Source organism: Spinacia oleracea, chromosome 2 (genome assembly GCF_020520425.1).
Source record: "Spinacia oleracea cultivar Varoflay chromosome 2, BTI_SOV_V1, whole genome shotgun sequence".
NCBI lineage: Eukaryota > Viridiplantae > Streptophyta > Magnoliopsida > Caryophyllales > Amaranthaceae > Spinacia > Spinacia oleracea.
The window spans coordinates 90119474-90135571 of record NC_079488.1 but is presented as its reverse complement, the minus strand read 5'-3'; the positions used below and the strand labels follow the sequence as shown (position 1 = coordinate 90135571).

At 37.1% G+C, this 16098-nt stretch overlaps 2 protein-coding genes across 2 annotated transcripts; both read left to right on the top strand.

Moving 5' to 3' along the window:
• The first annotated feature begins 323 nt into the window (after window positions 1-323).
• LOC110794071 (germin-like protein) lies at window positions 324-1780 on the top strand. Its single transcript, XM_021999014.2, has 2 exons — window positions 324-500; window positions 1070-1780. The coding sequence occupies exons 1-2, from the start codon at window positions 377-379 to the stop codon at window positions 1627-1629; spliced, it is 684 nt and encodes a 227-aa protein (XP_021854706.1). The 5' UTR covers window positions 324-376; the 3' UTR covers window positions 1630-1780.
• An 8276-nt stretch (window positions 1781-10056) lies between these two features.
• On the top strand, window positions 10057-15356 carry LOC110794066 (inactive leucine-rich repeat receptor-like serine/threonine-protein kinase At1g60630). Its single transcript, XM_021999006.2, has 2 exons — window positions 10057-11912; window positions 14414-15356. The coding sequence occupies exons 1-2, from the start codon at window positions 10589-10591 to the stop codon at window positions 15070-15072; spliced, it is 1983 nt and encodes a 660-aa protein (XP_021854698.2). The 5' UTR covers window positions 10057-10588; the 3' UTR covers window positions 15073-15356.
• The last annotated feature ends 742 nt before the right edge of the window (window positions 15357-16098 follow it).

The following is a 16098-nucleotide window of genomic DNA, read 5'->3' as shown; positions in this document are numbered from 1 at the left end:
AAGGCGGCTAAGCATTATGTGTGTAATGGGCAATATTGGGCATAGTCGTTAGCCATTAACGGTTCTAATAAGAAAAAACAAACGAAATTTAATTTGTTGAATGGAATGACTAAATGTATGACCAATTGCAATTTCCAAATACCAAATACGTACTACATCTATTCAAACTTGTACATTTTTTTATTGTCATGATTATCTATACCACCCTTATCAACAAATGAAAGTTAATAAGTGATCGCAAAAAGTTAAAATATTGCATCTATCTATGGGATGTAGTAGTACTATTGCTCAACTATAAAAAGGTGTTGTATTTTCTTCATTGTGATCATTCAAAATTAAATCTCCATTATCCAACAAGAAAGCCATAGGAAAAACAATGGGAGCTTGTAAAATTTTCATGTATGTTGCTCTTTTAGCTATCACTAGCTATGTCGCCTTGGGTACGGATCCGAATCAACTGCAAGATTTTTGTGTTGGAGTGAATGAACCTCTTGAAGGATGTACGTACATATTTCTTTCTATCTCAAACCCCCATTTCTTTTCATAAGTATATATTTAATAACGTACATGTATGCATTAACATAATAACATAATGATATAATTGTTGTTGTATGTCTATTACTATATACTAAAAGAGATATCAAGAATGACACGTGTCAATTCCTAGTGCGATTTTCCCCCGCCAAAAACCACTCTCCCAAAAAAGTGTATCTGTTTTATTTTATTTTTATTCTCTACCTTTTTTTTTATAAACAATTTATATATGGAAATAAAATTTAGTTTATAAATTATGGCAAAAATAGATACGACGTAATAATAATTATTTTATATTAATAATATTTTAGTCAAATCGCTATATTAATAATGGAAAATATATCACTCAATATTTTGATCAAATTACCTTATTAGAATTTTAAATATGCATATTAGATGAATAAATTTAAACGCGTATGTTAAAAATGTTATAACTATGCAGTAGTTTGGGAGATATTCAGTTAAATATTTTGTGAAAAAAATGATCAAAATTCATGCATGCACGGGATTTAATCTAGTGTATTATATTTTACAGTGTTTGTGAATGGAGTGTTCTGTAAAGATCCAATGAGGGTTAGTCCAGATGATTTCGTGTTCAAAGGACTAAATCCAGGAGACACAGACAACAAGCTAGGGTTCGCGGCAACAGTAGTACAAGCAACGAATTTAGGAGGACTAAACACACTTGGAATATCATTAGCTAGGCTTGATTTTGCACCATATGGTCTTAACCCACCCCATACTCACCCTCGTGCTACAGAGATATTTACGGTGTTGGAAGGAACCTTTTATGTAGGATTTGTTACCTCAAATCCACCTCAAGGACCAAATAAGCTCTTCACAAAGTTACTTAACAAAGGAGACGTATTTGTTTTCCCTCAAGGTCTCATTCATTTTCAGTTCAATGTTGGTCACACCCCTGGTTTTGGTATTTCAGGTTTAAGTAGCCAGAACCCTGGACTTATTACAATAGCTAATGCTGTCTTTGGGTCTGATCCACCTATTTCTGTTGATGTTCTTGCTAAGGGTTTCCAGATTCAAGATAATTTGGTCAAGTATCTTCAGGATCAGTTCGGTTCGCCCAATAACTACTAAAACCAAATTAACAAAATGGTTTCATAAAATAAAGATTATATGTACGTGTGTGTTCTATAATCATTTCAGTTTCTTGTGTTTTTAAGTTTTAAAGTTGGTAAAACCCTTGTAATATTATGGAAAATAATACAATGTCGAAAGTTTCCTATTACGTATAGGACATAACTCCATTGCACTATTCTTATACTAGATACTCGATCCATAAGGAGTATATGATCGATACACTCTTTGTAAATTCTTTTAAGTTCTACTCATTTGGATCTTGCACGATCTTCAATGCAAGTGTTTGACTAAATGTATCTTTAATTACGCTATAATTAACATTACCCAAAGTCTTATAAAGAAAGATTCAAAGAGTTTTGCTGCTATAATGCAGTGGTTTCTTCACCAGGAATTCTGGTGTTTTGTGTTTTGTATTTCTGTGTTTGTGAGGTCTCAACGGCACAAAAGGCCTGCCTTCACCTTATATATGCACAACCCTAAATTACATGTGTACAAGAGGCCAAAACAAAGCTGGCAAGATCCACCTAGGATCACTACAAAACAGACTACCTAGGAAGAGTAAAAGAACAAATCAGAAAACATATGCATGTGACTATCCTAGGTGTAGAATTTACTATAAATAGCATGATATTCTCAATACACCCCCCTCAAGTTGGAGCTGAGGGAGTGATGCCCAACTTGAAAGAGAGATGATTATGCTGTTGCTCACTGAGAGACTTAGTCATTAAGTCAGCTAACTGGAGAAAGGATCGAACATGAAGAACGTTTAGCAGCCCATCCAGGATGTGATCTCTCACATAATGACAATCCACATTCAAGTGTTTTGTTCTTTCATGGAAAACAGGGTTATGTGCAAGATGAATTGCTGACTTGTTGTCACAGAACAAATCAATAGGCTTAGGTACAGTGAACCCCAGGTCTTCTAGTACCCCATTCAACCAAATAATCTCACTTGTTGTTTGTGACATACATCTATATTCTGCTTCTGTTGATGACTTTGACACAGTCTTTTGCTTCTTTGTTTTCCAAGACACTAGTGATTTTCCTAAGAAAACACAGTATCCAGTGAGAGATCTTGAACTAAAGGCACAGTTTCCCCAATCTGAATCACAGAATGAGCTTAGCTTTACTTCAGAATCAGCAGGGTAGTATAAACCCCAATCAATTGTACCAGCCAAGTACTTTACCACATGGATAGCAGCCTGCAAGTGTGGTTTTCTTGGCTCACACATAAACTGACTCAACTGCTGCACACTATAGAAAATATCAGGTCTTGTCAGATTCAAGTACAACAACCTTCCAATGATTCTTCTATATATTTCAGGATCTTCTAGCAGTTCACCTTGATCAACTGATAATTTGATCCCTTTGGGAAAGGGGAACTTTGCAGGTTTACAGTCCTCAGTCCCTGTTGATTTCAGTATGTCAAGAATGAACTTTCTTTGATTTAACATAGTTCCTTTTGGACTTCTTAAAACTTCTATCCCAAGAAAATATCTCATCTCTCCAAGATCCTTCACAGTGAAGGCATTGTCAAGTTCTGTTTTGAGCTTTTCCATCTCATTTGTGTCATCTCCAGTGACAAGAAGATCATCAACATAAACTAGCACAATTGTCTGCTTTCCATTTTTAATTTTAGAGAACATTGAGTAATCTCTTTTGGATTGTGTATAGCCATGCTCAATGAAGAACTTGGTCAGTTCTAGATTCCATTGCCTAGAAGCTTGCTTCAGACCATATAAGCTTCTTTTCAGCCTACATACTTGCCCCTCCTTTCCTCCAGTGTAACCTTTTGGTGGTTTCATGTACACTTCTTCATCCAGGAACCCATGCAAGAAGGCATTGTTGATATCAAGTTGTTCCAACTTCCAATTCATGGCTGTTGCCAAGGCTATCAGAGTTCTCACAGTAGTAAACTTAGCTACTGGTGAGAAAGTATGTTTGTAATCTTTGCCTTTGATCTGTTTATCACCTCTTGCCACTAATCTAGCTTTGAGTTTCTCTATGTTCCCATCTCTGTCAAACTTGATTCTATATACCCATTTAGAATCTATTTCCTTCTTTCCTTCTGGTAAATCTGTCATTTTCCATGTTTCATTCTTATCAAGAGCATTCAGCTCTTCCTTCATTGCTTCCATCCACCCTTGATCTTCAGATGCTTCTCCATAGTGAATTGGCTCTCTTTATCTCAAAACATTATTCAGAGATGCTAAGTATTCCTCTGAATAGTATTCTGAATCCATGAGCCTTGCTATGATCAAGTTAGCTGTATGTGTTGCAGCTCTTTTTCCTGGGATATCAAAGACAAAATCTTTGAACTTTGCTGGTATTGGTTCTGTCCCTCTCTGATCTTCTCACAGTTTCTTGAGTGTTTGTTTCCACATTGGTGACATCAAGGTCAGCCTGACCTTGTTCTACCACCATAGTGTCTTCTTGAATCATTTCTTCTTGCATCTCCTCTAATTCTGGTTCTATTTGATCAATTTCCTGCTCAAACTCTTCAGTGAAGATATTAGAGAAATCATATCATTTTTCAGTTTCTGTACTTGACAAATTGTTTCTCAAACAAGTTGCAAAATCATTGTTTCCTTGTTTAAGAAGAAAAGGAAATATCCTTTCTTTGAACACCACATCTCTGCTCGCAAAATTTTTTCTAGTTTCCAGATCCATAAGCTTATACCCTTTCTGACAATAAGGATATCCAATCATGATACACCTTATTCCTCTTGCTGCAAATTTATCAGTAGGCTTCTTGTGGGGACTTGCATAGCACAGGCTTCCTATGACCCTCAAATGATCATAGTCAGGTTCTTTCTTCATCATTCTCTTATATGGAGTTTCCCAACCAATCACTGCACTAGGCAATAAATTGATTAAGTGAGTTGCAGCCAAAATACACTCACCCCATAAATATGCAGGCAGTCCTGCATGGATCTTCAGGGCTCTTGCTGTCTCAAGCAGAAACCTGTGCTTCCTCTCAACTCTTGCATTCTGTTGAGGTACACCTGGCACACTTCTTTGGTGTGTAATGCCCTTTTGAGCAAAGATTTGTGCACATTCATTCTGAAAAATTTCTGTTCCATTGTCACTTCTTAGGGTTTTAACAGTGGTGTTAAAATGATTTTCTATATGAGCAAGGAAACCAACCAGGATTCCCTTAACCTGTTCCTTGTTTGACAACAAATGTGTCCAAGTCACTCTACTATAGTCATCAACTATAGTTAGGAAATAGCTTGCACCTACTCTTAGTCCTGTAAGGACCCCATAAATCAACATGAATCAATTCAAAAACATTTCCAGCAATAGATTTACTTGGAGAGAAAGGTAACTTGTGATGTTTAGCAACAGAACAAGTGTCACAGAAATAGCTCTTTAAGTCTTTACATTTGCAAAAATCCGTTCCATCTTAGAAATAGAAACATGCCCTAGTCTAGCATGAATTAAATCTAGTTTCTCTACTTTATTACAGCTCTTTGATTCTTTTCCTTCTTCTTTCACCAAGCAAACCTCCTCCCTTCCTTTTCTCCTTCTTGTCAGCTTACTTTCAAAGTTGATCATCTTGTACAGATCACTTTCATTCTCTCCAAACACTACATTATCTTCAGTGGAAAGGCCCTGAAGAGAACACCCATGTTTATCAAATAAAAGCTTCAGGTCATCTTTGTGAACCAATTTGCTCACTGACAGCAAGTTGTGTTTGAAATCACTTACATATAACACATCAAAAAGAGCCACATTATCATTCAATTTCACATCTCCTATTTCTTTAACTGTTTTGACATTTCCATCAGGTAATCCTACCCTTATCTGCTTGTCTAATGTTCTCATGTTAGTAAGAACACTTTTGTTTCCTGTCATGTGATCACTAGCTCCTGAATCTATGAGCCATGTATTACAGTAAGAGTCATCATAATGATTCACTGCATTAGAAAGAATTTCTTTACCTGCAAAGTTGCTGTGACTGCTAGCTGTTGCATTCTGCTTCTCACCAATTGCTTTCATCACTTCCTGTACAACAGAAGAAATGAACTTGTCATCATGTTTCATTGCATTACCTCCTGCATTTCCAAACTCCAGGGGATTGTCTCCAGAATATTCTTCTTCACTTCTAGTTGCATTTGCAGCTTGTCTTGTGTTTCCTTTTCCCTTTGGATTGTTCTTAAACCAGTCAGGATATCCAACTAGCTTAAAACACTCTTCCCTTAAGTGTCCCTTCATTCCACAATGCTGACATTTCTTTGCATCTCTTTCAATCTTCTCAAGTCTCATTTTTTGTATTCTCTCTTATTAAAGTTCATCAGAGGACCAAGACTCTCTCCTTGCCTGTTTGCTGCTAGAGCACTTGTTTGACTCCCAATACTGATTTCTCCTGTGATCTGCTTGTGTTTCTCAACCTGCATGACTAGATTGTACACCTTGTTCACAGGCATCAGTGGATCCATCCCAAGGAAATTTGTCTTCATCTGCTCATAATCAGGGTTCAGACCCATGAGAAACTTCATGAGCTTGGTGGATGATTCCCTCTCAATCATTTTTTTGACAATGTTGCAGCTGCACTTTGCCAGAGCACCACAAGAACACTCTGGTATGTCTTCAATTTCTGAGATTTGATCCCAAAAATCCTTCAATTTACAGTAGTATTCACTTACACTGAGATACCCTTGCTGCAGTTCCCACATGTCTTTCTTCAGTTGAAAGAGAAGAGGAGCACTTGTTTGCCCATGCCTTTCAACAATTTCTTCCCACAACCTCTTAGTTGATTGCATAGTCACAAGGCTGCTTGCAATTTCAGGCTTCATGGTGGCCAACAACCATGACCTCACCATGTAATCACATCTAGTCCATTTCTGGATTTCATCAGGACCTTCAGAAGGTTTAGGATGCTTCCCTTCTAAGAACCCTAGTTTGTTCTTGGCACCAAGAGCAATCCTGATGCTTCTGCTCCAATGCAGGAAATTCTTTCCATCAAACAAGATACTTCCAAGTGGTGTTGCAGCACTCTCATTTACTGCAATAAAGAGAGGATCTTTGTAGGGATTCAGATTGTTTGTTGAGGAGGAATTTGTTTCAGCCATTTTTGTTTCTGTTTCGAAAGCTTTGATTTTTCTTGCTGGTTTGTTATTTCAGAAGAGCAAACTCTCAAAATCTTTAAGATTTAAGAACGTTTAAACCTGCTCTGATACCATAAAGAAAGATTCAAAGAGTTTTGCTGCTATAATGCAGTGGTTTCTTCACCAGGAATTCTGGTGTTTTTGTGTTTTGTATTTCTGTGTTTGTGAGGTCTCAACGGCACAAAAGGCCTGCCTTCACCTTATATACAAAGGTCTATGCACAACCCTAAATTACATGTGTACAAGAGGCCAAAACAAAGCTGGCAAGATCCACCTAGGATCACTACAAAACAGACTACCTAGGAAGAGTAAAAGAACAAATCAGAAAACATATGCATGTGACTATCCTAGGTGTAGAATTTACTATAAATAGCATGATATTCTCAATATCTTACACTACTTTCATTTCACAAAAATCTTTACAGTTATTGTTTGCACAAATATTAAGATAAAATTAGAAAAGTTGGTTGAATATAATAAAATATGGATAAATTAAGAAATTGAGTAAAAGGGTGGGTGAGTGTAGAAAAAAAATGAATAAAGTAAGATAAAGTGAGTGAAAATCTTAAATATTGTGGGGTAAAAAGGGTAAGGTAGTAAATTTTCATGTCCAAAAATAGAATAAAGCAAAGTGTAAAAATTTAAAACATTTCAATGGACATGCATCAAAGACATTCTCATACATGTTTGATTCCGATAACTGCAATGAGTGAGTTGTGATTCGCTTGCGGTAAAGATTTAGTTAGTGGATCTGATGGTGTATGTCGACTTGTTCTCTTTCAACGAATTTTCGTAGGAGATGAAATCTACGAAGTACCTGTGTTGACCTTTTGGTGGTGTCTAGACTCTTTGGCCTAGGCAATAGCTTTGTTATTGTCACAATAGAAAGCCATTGGTCTTGTAATGGAGGGGGCCAAACCAAGTTCTTCGATGAACTTCTGAATCCAAACAACTTCTTTTGCCACCTCATGCGCATCAATGTACTCCACTTCATTTGTAGCATCCACGATTGTGCTTTTTTTAGCATTTTTCCAGCTTACTAATCCTTCGTTGAGGCATAACAAAACCCCGAATTGTGATCTAAAATTATCTCTGTCGGTTAGAAGCTTGCGTCCGTATAGACATTTAGAATTAATTCATCACACCCACCATAGCTTAGCAAATCATCTTATGCCTTTTCATGTACTTAAGAATGTTCTTAGCAGCAGTCCAATGTGCCTCTCCTAGGTCTAACCGGTATCTGCTCGTAACATTTAGTGCGTACGAAACATTCGGGCGTGTACATGTCATAACATACATTATTGAACAATTCGATGAAGCATATGGTATCTCACTCATCAATTTTGCTCGTCAGGTGTTTTTGGACACAGACTCTTGCTAAGAACCATTCCACGAGAGTATGAGACATGGGAATGTGACCTCTCTTAGAGTCAGCCATATTGAACCATGTCAGCATATTATTGATATAAGCGTTTTTCTTTAGTCTAGTCATCTTTTTATATTTATCTCTGTATATTTAGATGCTCAATATGTATTGTGCTTCTTCTAGATCCTTCTTCGAAAAATATTTTCCAAGCCAAACCTTGGCAAGTTCAACATAGGAATGCCATTTCTGTTGTCATACAATACTAGGAACGCAATATTACTCCCACTTACTTTCTTGTATACACAAGATTATGCGGTTTTTATAAAGCAAAACTTGCAAACTGTTTCATCAAAACGAATATTCCAGCTTCTTGATTCTTGCTTTAATCCACAAATGATTTTTTTCAGCTTGTATACCTTTTTACTCCGTAGCATTCTTTAGATCTCAAAACCCTTGGATTGTGTCATAAAAATAGTTCATGTTAAAACATCGTTTAAGAAGGCAATTTTGATATCCATTTTCCGTATTTCATAATCGTATTTTCCCTGTTCCAGAATACTCACAACACTTGATTTATTCGGTCGTCCCTGGATATTTGCAATACTTCTATATATTTTTGGTAAGGGACCACACTTATTTTATTATTTCTCCCTCGCTAATGATCCCCACAAATATTTAGTAAGTTGTGCAACAATAATAAAAAAACTAATACCCCAAATACCCCCCATCCCACACCCTCACCAACCAACAAAAGTAAAGGACCAATTTCCTCGGGGGCTTACTAAACCCCGCCCCACTATTACTCACCCGCCCTATTAAATGTCCTAACTGCCCCTCCTAATATTTACCCCTTCATATTTTTAACTTTCACCTTACTTTCACTCACCATCTTACCTCCAACCTTACAAGTTACAACTTACCTTCAACCTTACAACCCACCTTCAACCTTCCAACATTCCGGCAGCCACCACTCCGACCGGACCTCCGGCCAAAATTCCGGCGATCTGAAATTCGGCGGCTTCCACCACTCCAACAAGCACTTTTTCCGGCGATGCAAATATCCGGTAAAAAAATGCGTCAAAATTCTTACATGTACGAGTCATCCCGGGGGACATCCACGTCATCCCAAGAGATAAACTTTTTTTTGTCCGGCAAAACTTTCAGAGGCTTCTTCATTTTAAGCTTCCACCATGGTAGAGACTTCTGCAGTTTAAGCTCGTACCATGGTAGGAACTCAAATTGCAGAAGTATCTACCATGGTGGAAGCTTAAAATGAAGAAGCCTGCATATTAATTCGATTTTAATTATTGTTGAATTTGAAATAATGATTCCGAAAAATATTACTTAGACTTTTTCGTTTTGAGCTCGCACCATGGTGGAGACTTCTGTTGTTTGAGCTTCTACCATGGTGGAAGCTTAAAACGAAGATCTCTACCATGGTAGAGACTTCTGCAGTTTAAGCTCGTTCTGTTGTTTGAGCTCGCACCATGGTGGAGACTTCGTTAGTTCCTGAATACTTGCAAAACTCCTATTTTTGGTAAACGATCACACGTATTTATTATTTCTCCCTGTCTATGACCCACTGTCCTAGTTCGTGAAACAATAAAAAAATATCCCCACTCATCCACTTGCAACTTAGTTTATTCATATCCTTGAATTTTCAATTCCCCACCTAAAACTATGTGTCCGGTTAACTGTTGCGAGTATTGTGGAACAGATGGAGTAATATACAACGTTTGCTAAAGTGTTTTGATGTCTACTTTTTCTTTAGATAAACTTTGCCAATAACTTTTTCACATGACGTTATTTTGCTTTTTATATATTTTCGTACGCATAACGTGCATATAAGACTAATTATTTTCCTTTTTATATATTTTTGTACGCATAACGTGTATATAGAACTAGTACACTGTATGCGATCATTAATTCCGGACATACACACAGTCACCATTTTGTTAATTTTGAAGAAACAGTTAGCTGAGAAAGAGTTAACTCCCATGTTAACTCTCATACCTACTTCTTCCAACCAAACTCACTCATCAGTCATCACTCCTCCAATGGACGAACATAAGGCACAATACTCTCTGTCTTTCTCTCTCTCCCAAACCATTTCCTGAGTTTTTTCCTCAGCTACTTCAACAACTAATCCCTCTTTTTAAACTTCGTTAAACCCCCTAAAATGGGACCATTTGTTAGTTTTGAATCAATAATGTATAGATCTCAAGTTAGTATCATCCCTTCACTTACTACACTAATCAGTCGCTTTAGATAGTGATTGCTTCTTTCTTCCATTTTGTATTAATACTCTCATATTCGTCCAATTCAAATTTCACTCTCCAATGCTGTCTAATGCTCTCATGCTGCCTCGACGAAACGAGGAAGGGAAATCATTGCCAAAAATAACCCAATAATAGTCAAAACTTTCTAGCTTATATAAGTCATACAACCCATTCTTCAATTCCATTTCAAAGAAATAAAAATGGCATTGATTTTTGTGATCTTGTCAATGATTTTGAGTTCCTCAATGGCGCAAAATAATGATGCTAAAGCATTGTTAGATTTGAAAGCTGAAATTGATCCATTAGATAACCTTCAATGGAAGCAGGGTTCCGACCCCTGCACATGGGAAGGAGTCAGGGAATGCAAGAGAGGTCGAGTTTCGAAGCTCGTAGTGGAAAACACCGCCCTCAGCGGCACCATTGGCGGCGCTACACTCTCTCTCCTCACTGAACTCCGTGTCCTCAGTCTAAAATCAAACAACTTAACCGGCAGAATCCCCGATTTGTCAGAACTTGTAAATCTCAAAGTGATCTACCTCAATCTCAACCAATTCACGGGACCATTCCCGGAGTCTCTTACCTCGCTCCACCGCCTCAAGATCATTGTATTGTCAGATAATAAACTCTCCGGTGCGATCCCCGCCTCAATAACACAGTTACCGAGGTTGTATATGATGTATTTGGAAAACAACATGTTCAGCGGTGAAGTTCCATCACTGAACCAAACAACACTCAGATTCTTCAATGTATCGAATAATCATCTTGTGGGGTTAATCCCCAATACGACAGCGTTGTCACAGTTCAACAAATCATCTTTTCTGAACAACCTAAACCTCTGTGGCGCACAGATTGATAATACAGAGTGTAACCCTCTTTCGCCGGCATTAAGCCCGGCAATGTCGATTCTCCCACCGAAGCGGCGACACCGTCACGGTCTATCTACCCAGGCTAAGATCATCATCGGAGCAATCTGCGGCGGAATAGCCATCTTACTCCTCTCCCTCGGACTAATCATCTTCTTGCGCACAAGGCGGCGGCGGAGGGGAGTTCAAACAGATAAGAAAGAACCGCCGACTGAAGAACGAGGGGTATCGGCAGCGATGGCGACAACAGAGAGGGAAAAAGGGGAACCATCTGGTGGTGGTGGTGGTGGTGGTGGTGGTGGTGGAGAGAGAAAAGGAGGGTTTTCATGGGAGGGGGATAAGTTAGGGAAGCTAGTGTTTTTAGGTGAAGTGATGAATTACAATTTGGAAGATTTGTTGAAAGCGTCGGCAGAGACGTTAGGGAGGGGTACAATTGGAAGTACATATAAAGCAGTGATGGAATCAGGTTACATTGTGACGGTAAAAAGATTGAAAGATTCAAGGTACCCTAAATTGGAGGAATTTAGGACACAATTAGAGGTTTTGGGGAAATTAAATCATCCAAATATTGTGCCATTAAGAGCTTATTTTCAGGCTAAGGAAGAACGTTTGTTGGTTTTTGATTATTTTCCCAACGGCAGTCTCTTCTCCCTTGTCCACGGTACGTTTTTCCGGCGCTTTTTCTCATTTACTCTGTCGTTTCTCTTCATTTTTTCTGTTTAATATATTCACAACTAATTTATTTTGGCTAAATCTATTTGCAAGCATTCAATTTAATTGCTTTTCGATTAATATTTTAATTTACATAGTTTTTCTTTAAATGATGTTTTCATAGAAGGTCATTAAATACTGATGCGATGTCTGATTAATGTTACTCCTCCGTATCTGAAATATAGTTAAATTTGATATAATGATGATGCGAGTGAGTAAATTGACTATAATGAAATACCAAGTAGTATTAAAAATTAGTGGGGTGTAAAATTTGCAAAAATATGGAATTTTTTACTCCATATGATTTAAGTACATAAGATAGTAAAGAATTAAAAAAATTAATTGGAGAATGGGCGTAAAAGTTACTAAAAATGGAATTATGACTTCTAAAAAGATACGTTAATAGTAATTGTGACTACTAAAATATACTTTAAAAATGGAGTATACTTTAGAATATTGACACAAGTAACCTAATAATTGTCAAATTACTTTTTCATGCCACATAAGATTTTAAGCTAATTAACCTTATACGGAGTAATTAGTTTGTATTCTAATGATTGATAAAAAAAAAATTACCACCTAAAAAATTTGATAAATTGTTTTTTACCACCAAAAATAAAATATAAATTGTTTTTTACCACCTCTTAACCGGAAATATGGACGGAAATGTTATGCGTCATTTCAACGACTATATTTTTTATTTCCTTCTCTTCTCTCACGTTTTCATATATATAAGCTTCAATTTTCCCTTGCTTCTCATTAATTCTCATGCATTTTCATCCATTTTATAGTTAAGAGGAGGTAAAAGATAATTTTTATTTTATTTTTAGGTGGTAAAAAACAATTTTTTATTTTTGTAGGTGGTAAAAACAATTTGTCAATTTGTATAGGTGGTAAAAAACAATTTAACCTAATTTAAATTTGAGTTGGACTGGTTTATTAAAATCACTCCAATAATGAGCAGCCTGCTTGAAATTTCTAGTTATTTTTTGTATTTTATAATACAAAATTTACCAATATTGGAATCAACACTTGTGAATCATTGCGCCAAGTGGTCGAAGGGTTAAATGTTTATGGTATCCTAAAAAAGTTGAAATGCATGTGGACAGATGTGGTTCATATTAGACTTTCTTCTCCCTTCCTACTAGGCTGGTACGCCTGGTACTCTTGTAGTGGCTCAATCTCATTCTCCATCCGTCCCTCTATGTTTGTCTCATTTATTTTTTTGGGATATTTTTTTAAAATTGCTTCATACCTTATATGGTAAAATTTTCTACTTGATTTCTCTTTCCTCATGAGAAACACTTTACTACTTATTAGCCATATGCATTATTTACACCAATTCTTAATAAAGTAAAGGGATGAAAGGAGTACTCCGTAACACACAATTCAATCATATTGTTAACAAAAAGGGACGAAAGGAGTCTTTGTCCGTTTTGAAATTATCCATTACCGCTCATATTAATATAACATTCGAATAACCTAATTGTTAATTTTTTTTTAATGAAATCGTATATTGCACGGATGCCAATTACTCGTAGTTCTTAAAACTTTAAAAGTGAAGTGTTTTCCATAGGGCGATAAAAAAGCGGATAGAAGGAGTACTCCGTAACACACAATTCAATCATTATAAAAGTACCTAAATTCATGTGATTCATAGTAATAGACTATATGAAATAATTGTAGTTTAGTAGTCTATAATTTTCAGCATTTGAGTTTAGAAAGCAGCGGTATTACAGTAGGTCTCTATTATTCCTTATCTCTGTTATTTATTGGCATTATTTGCTTTATATGTTTGCATTCAGTAGCACGAGTAGCTGTCATTTATGTTTAATTCAAAATAATTGTTAGTTAGTTTTATGGATATTGTAATGTAGACCATTCATTTGAGTAGTTTTGACCATTCCTTTTTATTTCCTTGTGTTTAATTCAACATGGGTATCTTGTCAGAGGGGTGATTTAAATGTCTTTTTCCTCGTGTTTTTCTAGACTCTTTAACTTTACTTTCCAGCGTGGCCGTGCGCTTGCTTCCTTTTCCTGCCCACTCATTTTGGTCACTTTCATCTAAAGATGGCCGTGGGCGGGTCGGGCTTCGTGCCGAGCCCACGGGCCGTGGGCTTAACCGGTTCGGGTCCAATCTAGGGCCGCATTGTATCGGGCCGGGCCGGGTTGAAAAGTTCAAAACAAAGTCTAGGCTCGACATGAGCCCACAGGCATTCGTGCCGGGCCATCGTGCCTAAGGCTAATTTTACAAAAATTTACGTGCTTTGTCGTGTCGGGTTGAGTCGTGTCGTGCCTTTTCCGAAACATTAAGGCCCAGGCCCGGCCCAAGACTTTGTGGTCGGGCTTCGGGCCGTGCCGTGCCGTCGCACAGCCATCTTTAGTTTCATCTATCTTCTACGCTTTACTCGTATTATACGTTGGTCACTCATTAAAGTGGTTATTTATCAGGCAATAGACCTTCAGGAGGTGGAAAACCACTACATTGGACATCTTGTCTTAAAATAGCAGAAGACTTGGCAACTGGGCTTGTTTACATTCATGAAAACTGTGAACTAATCCACGGGAACTTGAAATCATCAAATGTCCTTCTTGGATCAGATTTTGAGTCTTGTCTGACGGATTATGGACTTCAAACATTCAGAAATCCAGAATCCAATGAAGAACCTAGTGCCGCATCCCTTTTCTATAGAGCACCTGAATGCAGAGACAATAGAAGATTACCAACAAAAGAAGCTGATGTTTACAGTTTTGGGGTCCTATTACTAGAACTAATGACGGGTAAAACACCATTTCAAGACCTTGTTCAACAACATGGGGCTGACATTCCAAAATGGGTAAGGTCTGTGAGAGAAGAGGAGACTGAATCTGGTGAAGGAAGTTCTGGAAATGAGACCTCTGAAGAGAAACTTAGTGCTCTTTTGAATATTGCAATGACTTGTGTTGCTATTACTCCAGACAATCGGCCTGATATGAAACAGGTATTGAAGATGATAAGAGAAACTAGGGTAGAAGCACATGTATCATCCAATAATAGCAGTGATCATTCACCTGGAAGATGGTCTGATACTGTTCAGAGCTTGCCGAGGGAAGAGAATCTAAGCATTTGAGGATATCTCATCTCATCTCATCTCATCTCATCTCATCTAATCTCATCAGTTTTGTTTCTTCTTTTATGATTTCATTACTTTTTCAACTCATACTAAGATTTCTATTCTTCAATTAGCTAGGTATGCTAGAGTTTTCTATGTAAAGCTTCCTTTTGGGTTTTTTCTAGGTAAATTATCTTTGTTTATCCCCTTTTTACCGTTGCTACCCAAGTGGTGATGCTGATTAATTGATGCTATATTTGGTTTACCCCCATTTCCAAATGAAGCATTACATTTTTCTGAGATATTGGGAAAGAGGTTAGTGCATATATTAAATCGAAAGAGAATCCATCAATACATAGGGAGATACTTCACTAGGTAAGTGACTATCCCAACTTTGTTCTACTCCGACCGGCACTACCCTTGCAAGATGATGGGCTACACTATTCCCATCTCTTCTAGTATGCGACCAACTTAAAAAATTAAAATCTCGAGGCTATATCCTCTAAAATGCTATCAACGAGAGAAAACATAAAAGAACCTTACTCATTTTCCTAAAAAGAGATTCAGAGTCAGACTCCAAGATTACACCAAGCAGACCACATTGCTTAGCTTTCTTGAGGCCAAAGAGAGCAGCCTTGCTCTCAGCAACTAACGGATGGTCTTAACATTCTTTCTCAGATCTAGTAATTAATAAAGTGTTATGTGCTAGTCTTTGATTATTAATATATTAACCAAGTAGGCTCATTCCAATTTAAACAACTTATACCTTCCTTCAATCTGTCAATCAGATATTTTCCAACAACTTAAATTTACCATATTGGCGACATGTGAGTAACTGGAGTAATTAATTAAAAGCTTAATCAGTTTGAATTTGTAGGTTTCATATGATCGGTTGACGTACAGATGAAAATCAGGGACAACACTGACAACTTCAAATAGCTTACAGTATTTTTCAAGATGGTAGTTACAGTAAGAGATCGAGTAAGGCCCTGTTCTTTAGAGTTGAACTGAATGATTTTGAACTTAACTAAACTGCGAAATAAG

Bases quoted from the DNA above. Each gene is read 5' to 3' on its own strand.
- LOC110794071 (XM_021999014.2), top strand. From the start codon at position 377: ATGGGAGCTTGTAAAATTTTCATGTATGTTGCTCTTTTAGCTATCACT. The intron at 501-1,069 runs GTACGTACATAT...TATATTTTACAG, and splicing joins GAATGAACCTCTTGAAGGAT to TGTTTGTGAATGGAGTGTTC.
- LOC110794066 (XM_021999006.2), top strand. From the start codon at position 10,589: ATGGCATTGATTTTTGTGATCTTGTCAATGATTTTGAGTTCCTCAATG. The intron at 11,913-14,413 runs GTACGTTTTTCC...GTTATTTATCAG, and splicing joins TCTCTTCTCCCTTGTCCACG to GCAATAGACCTTCAGGAGGT.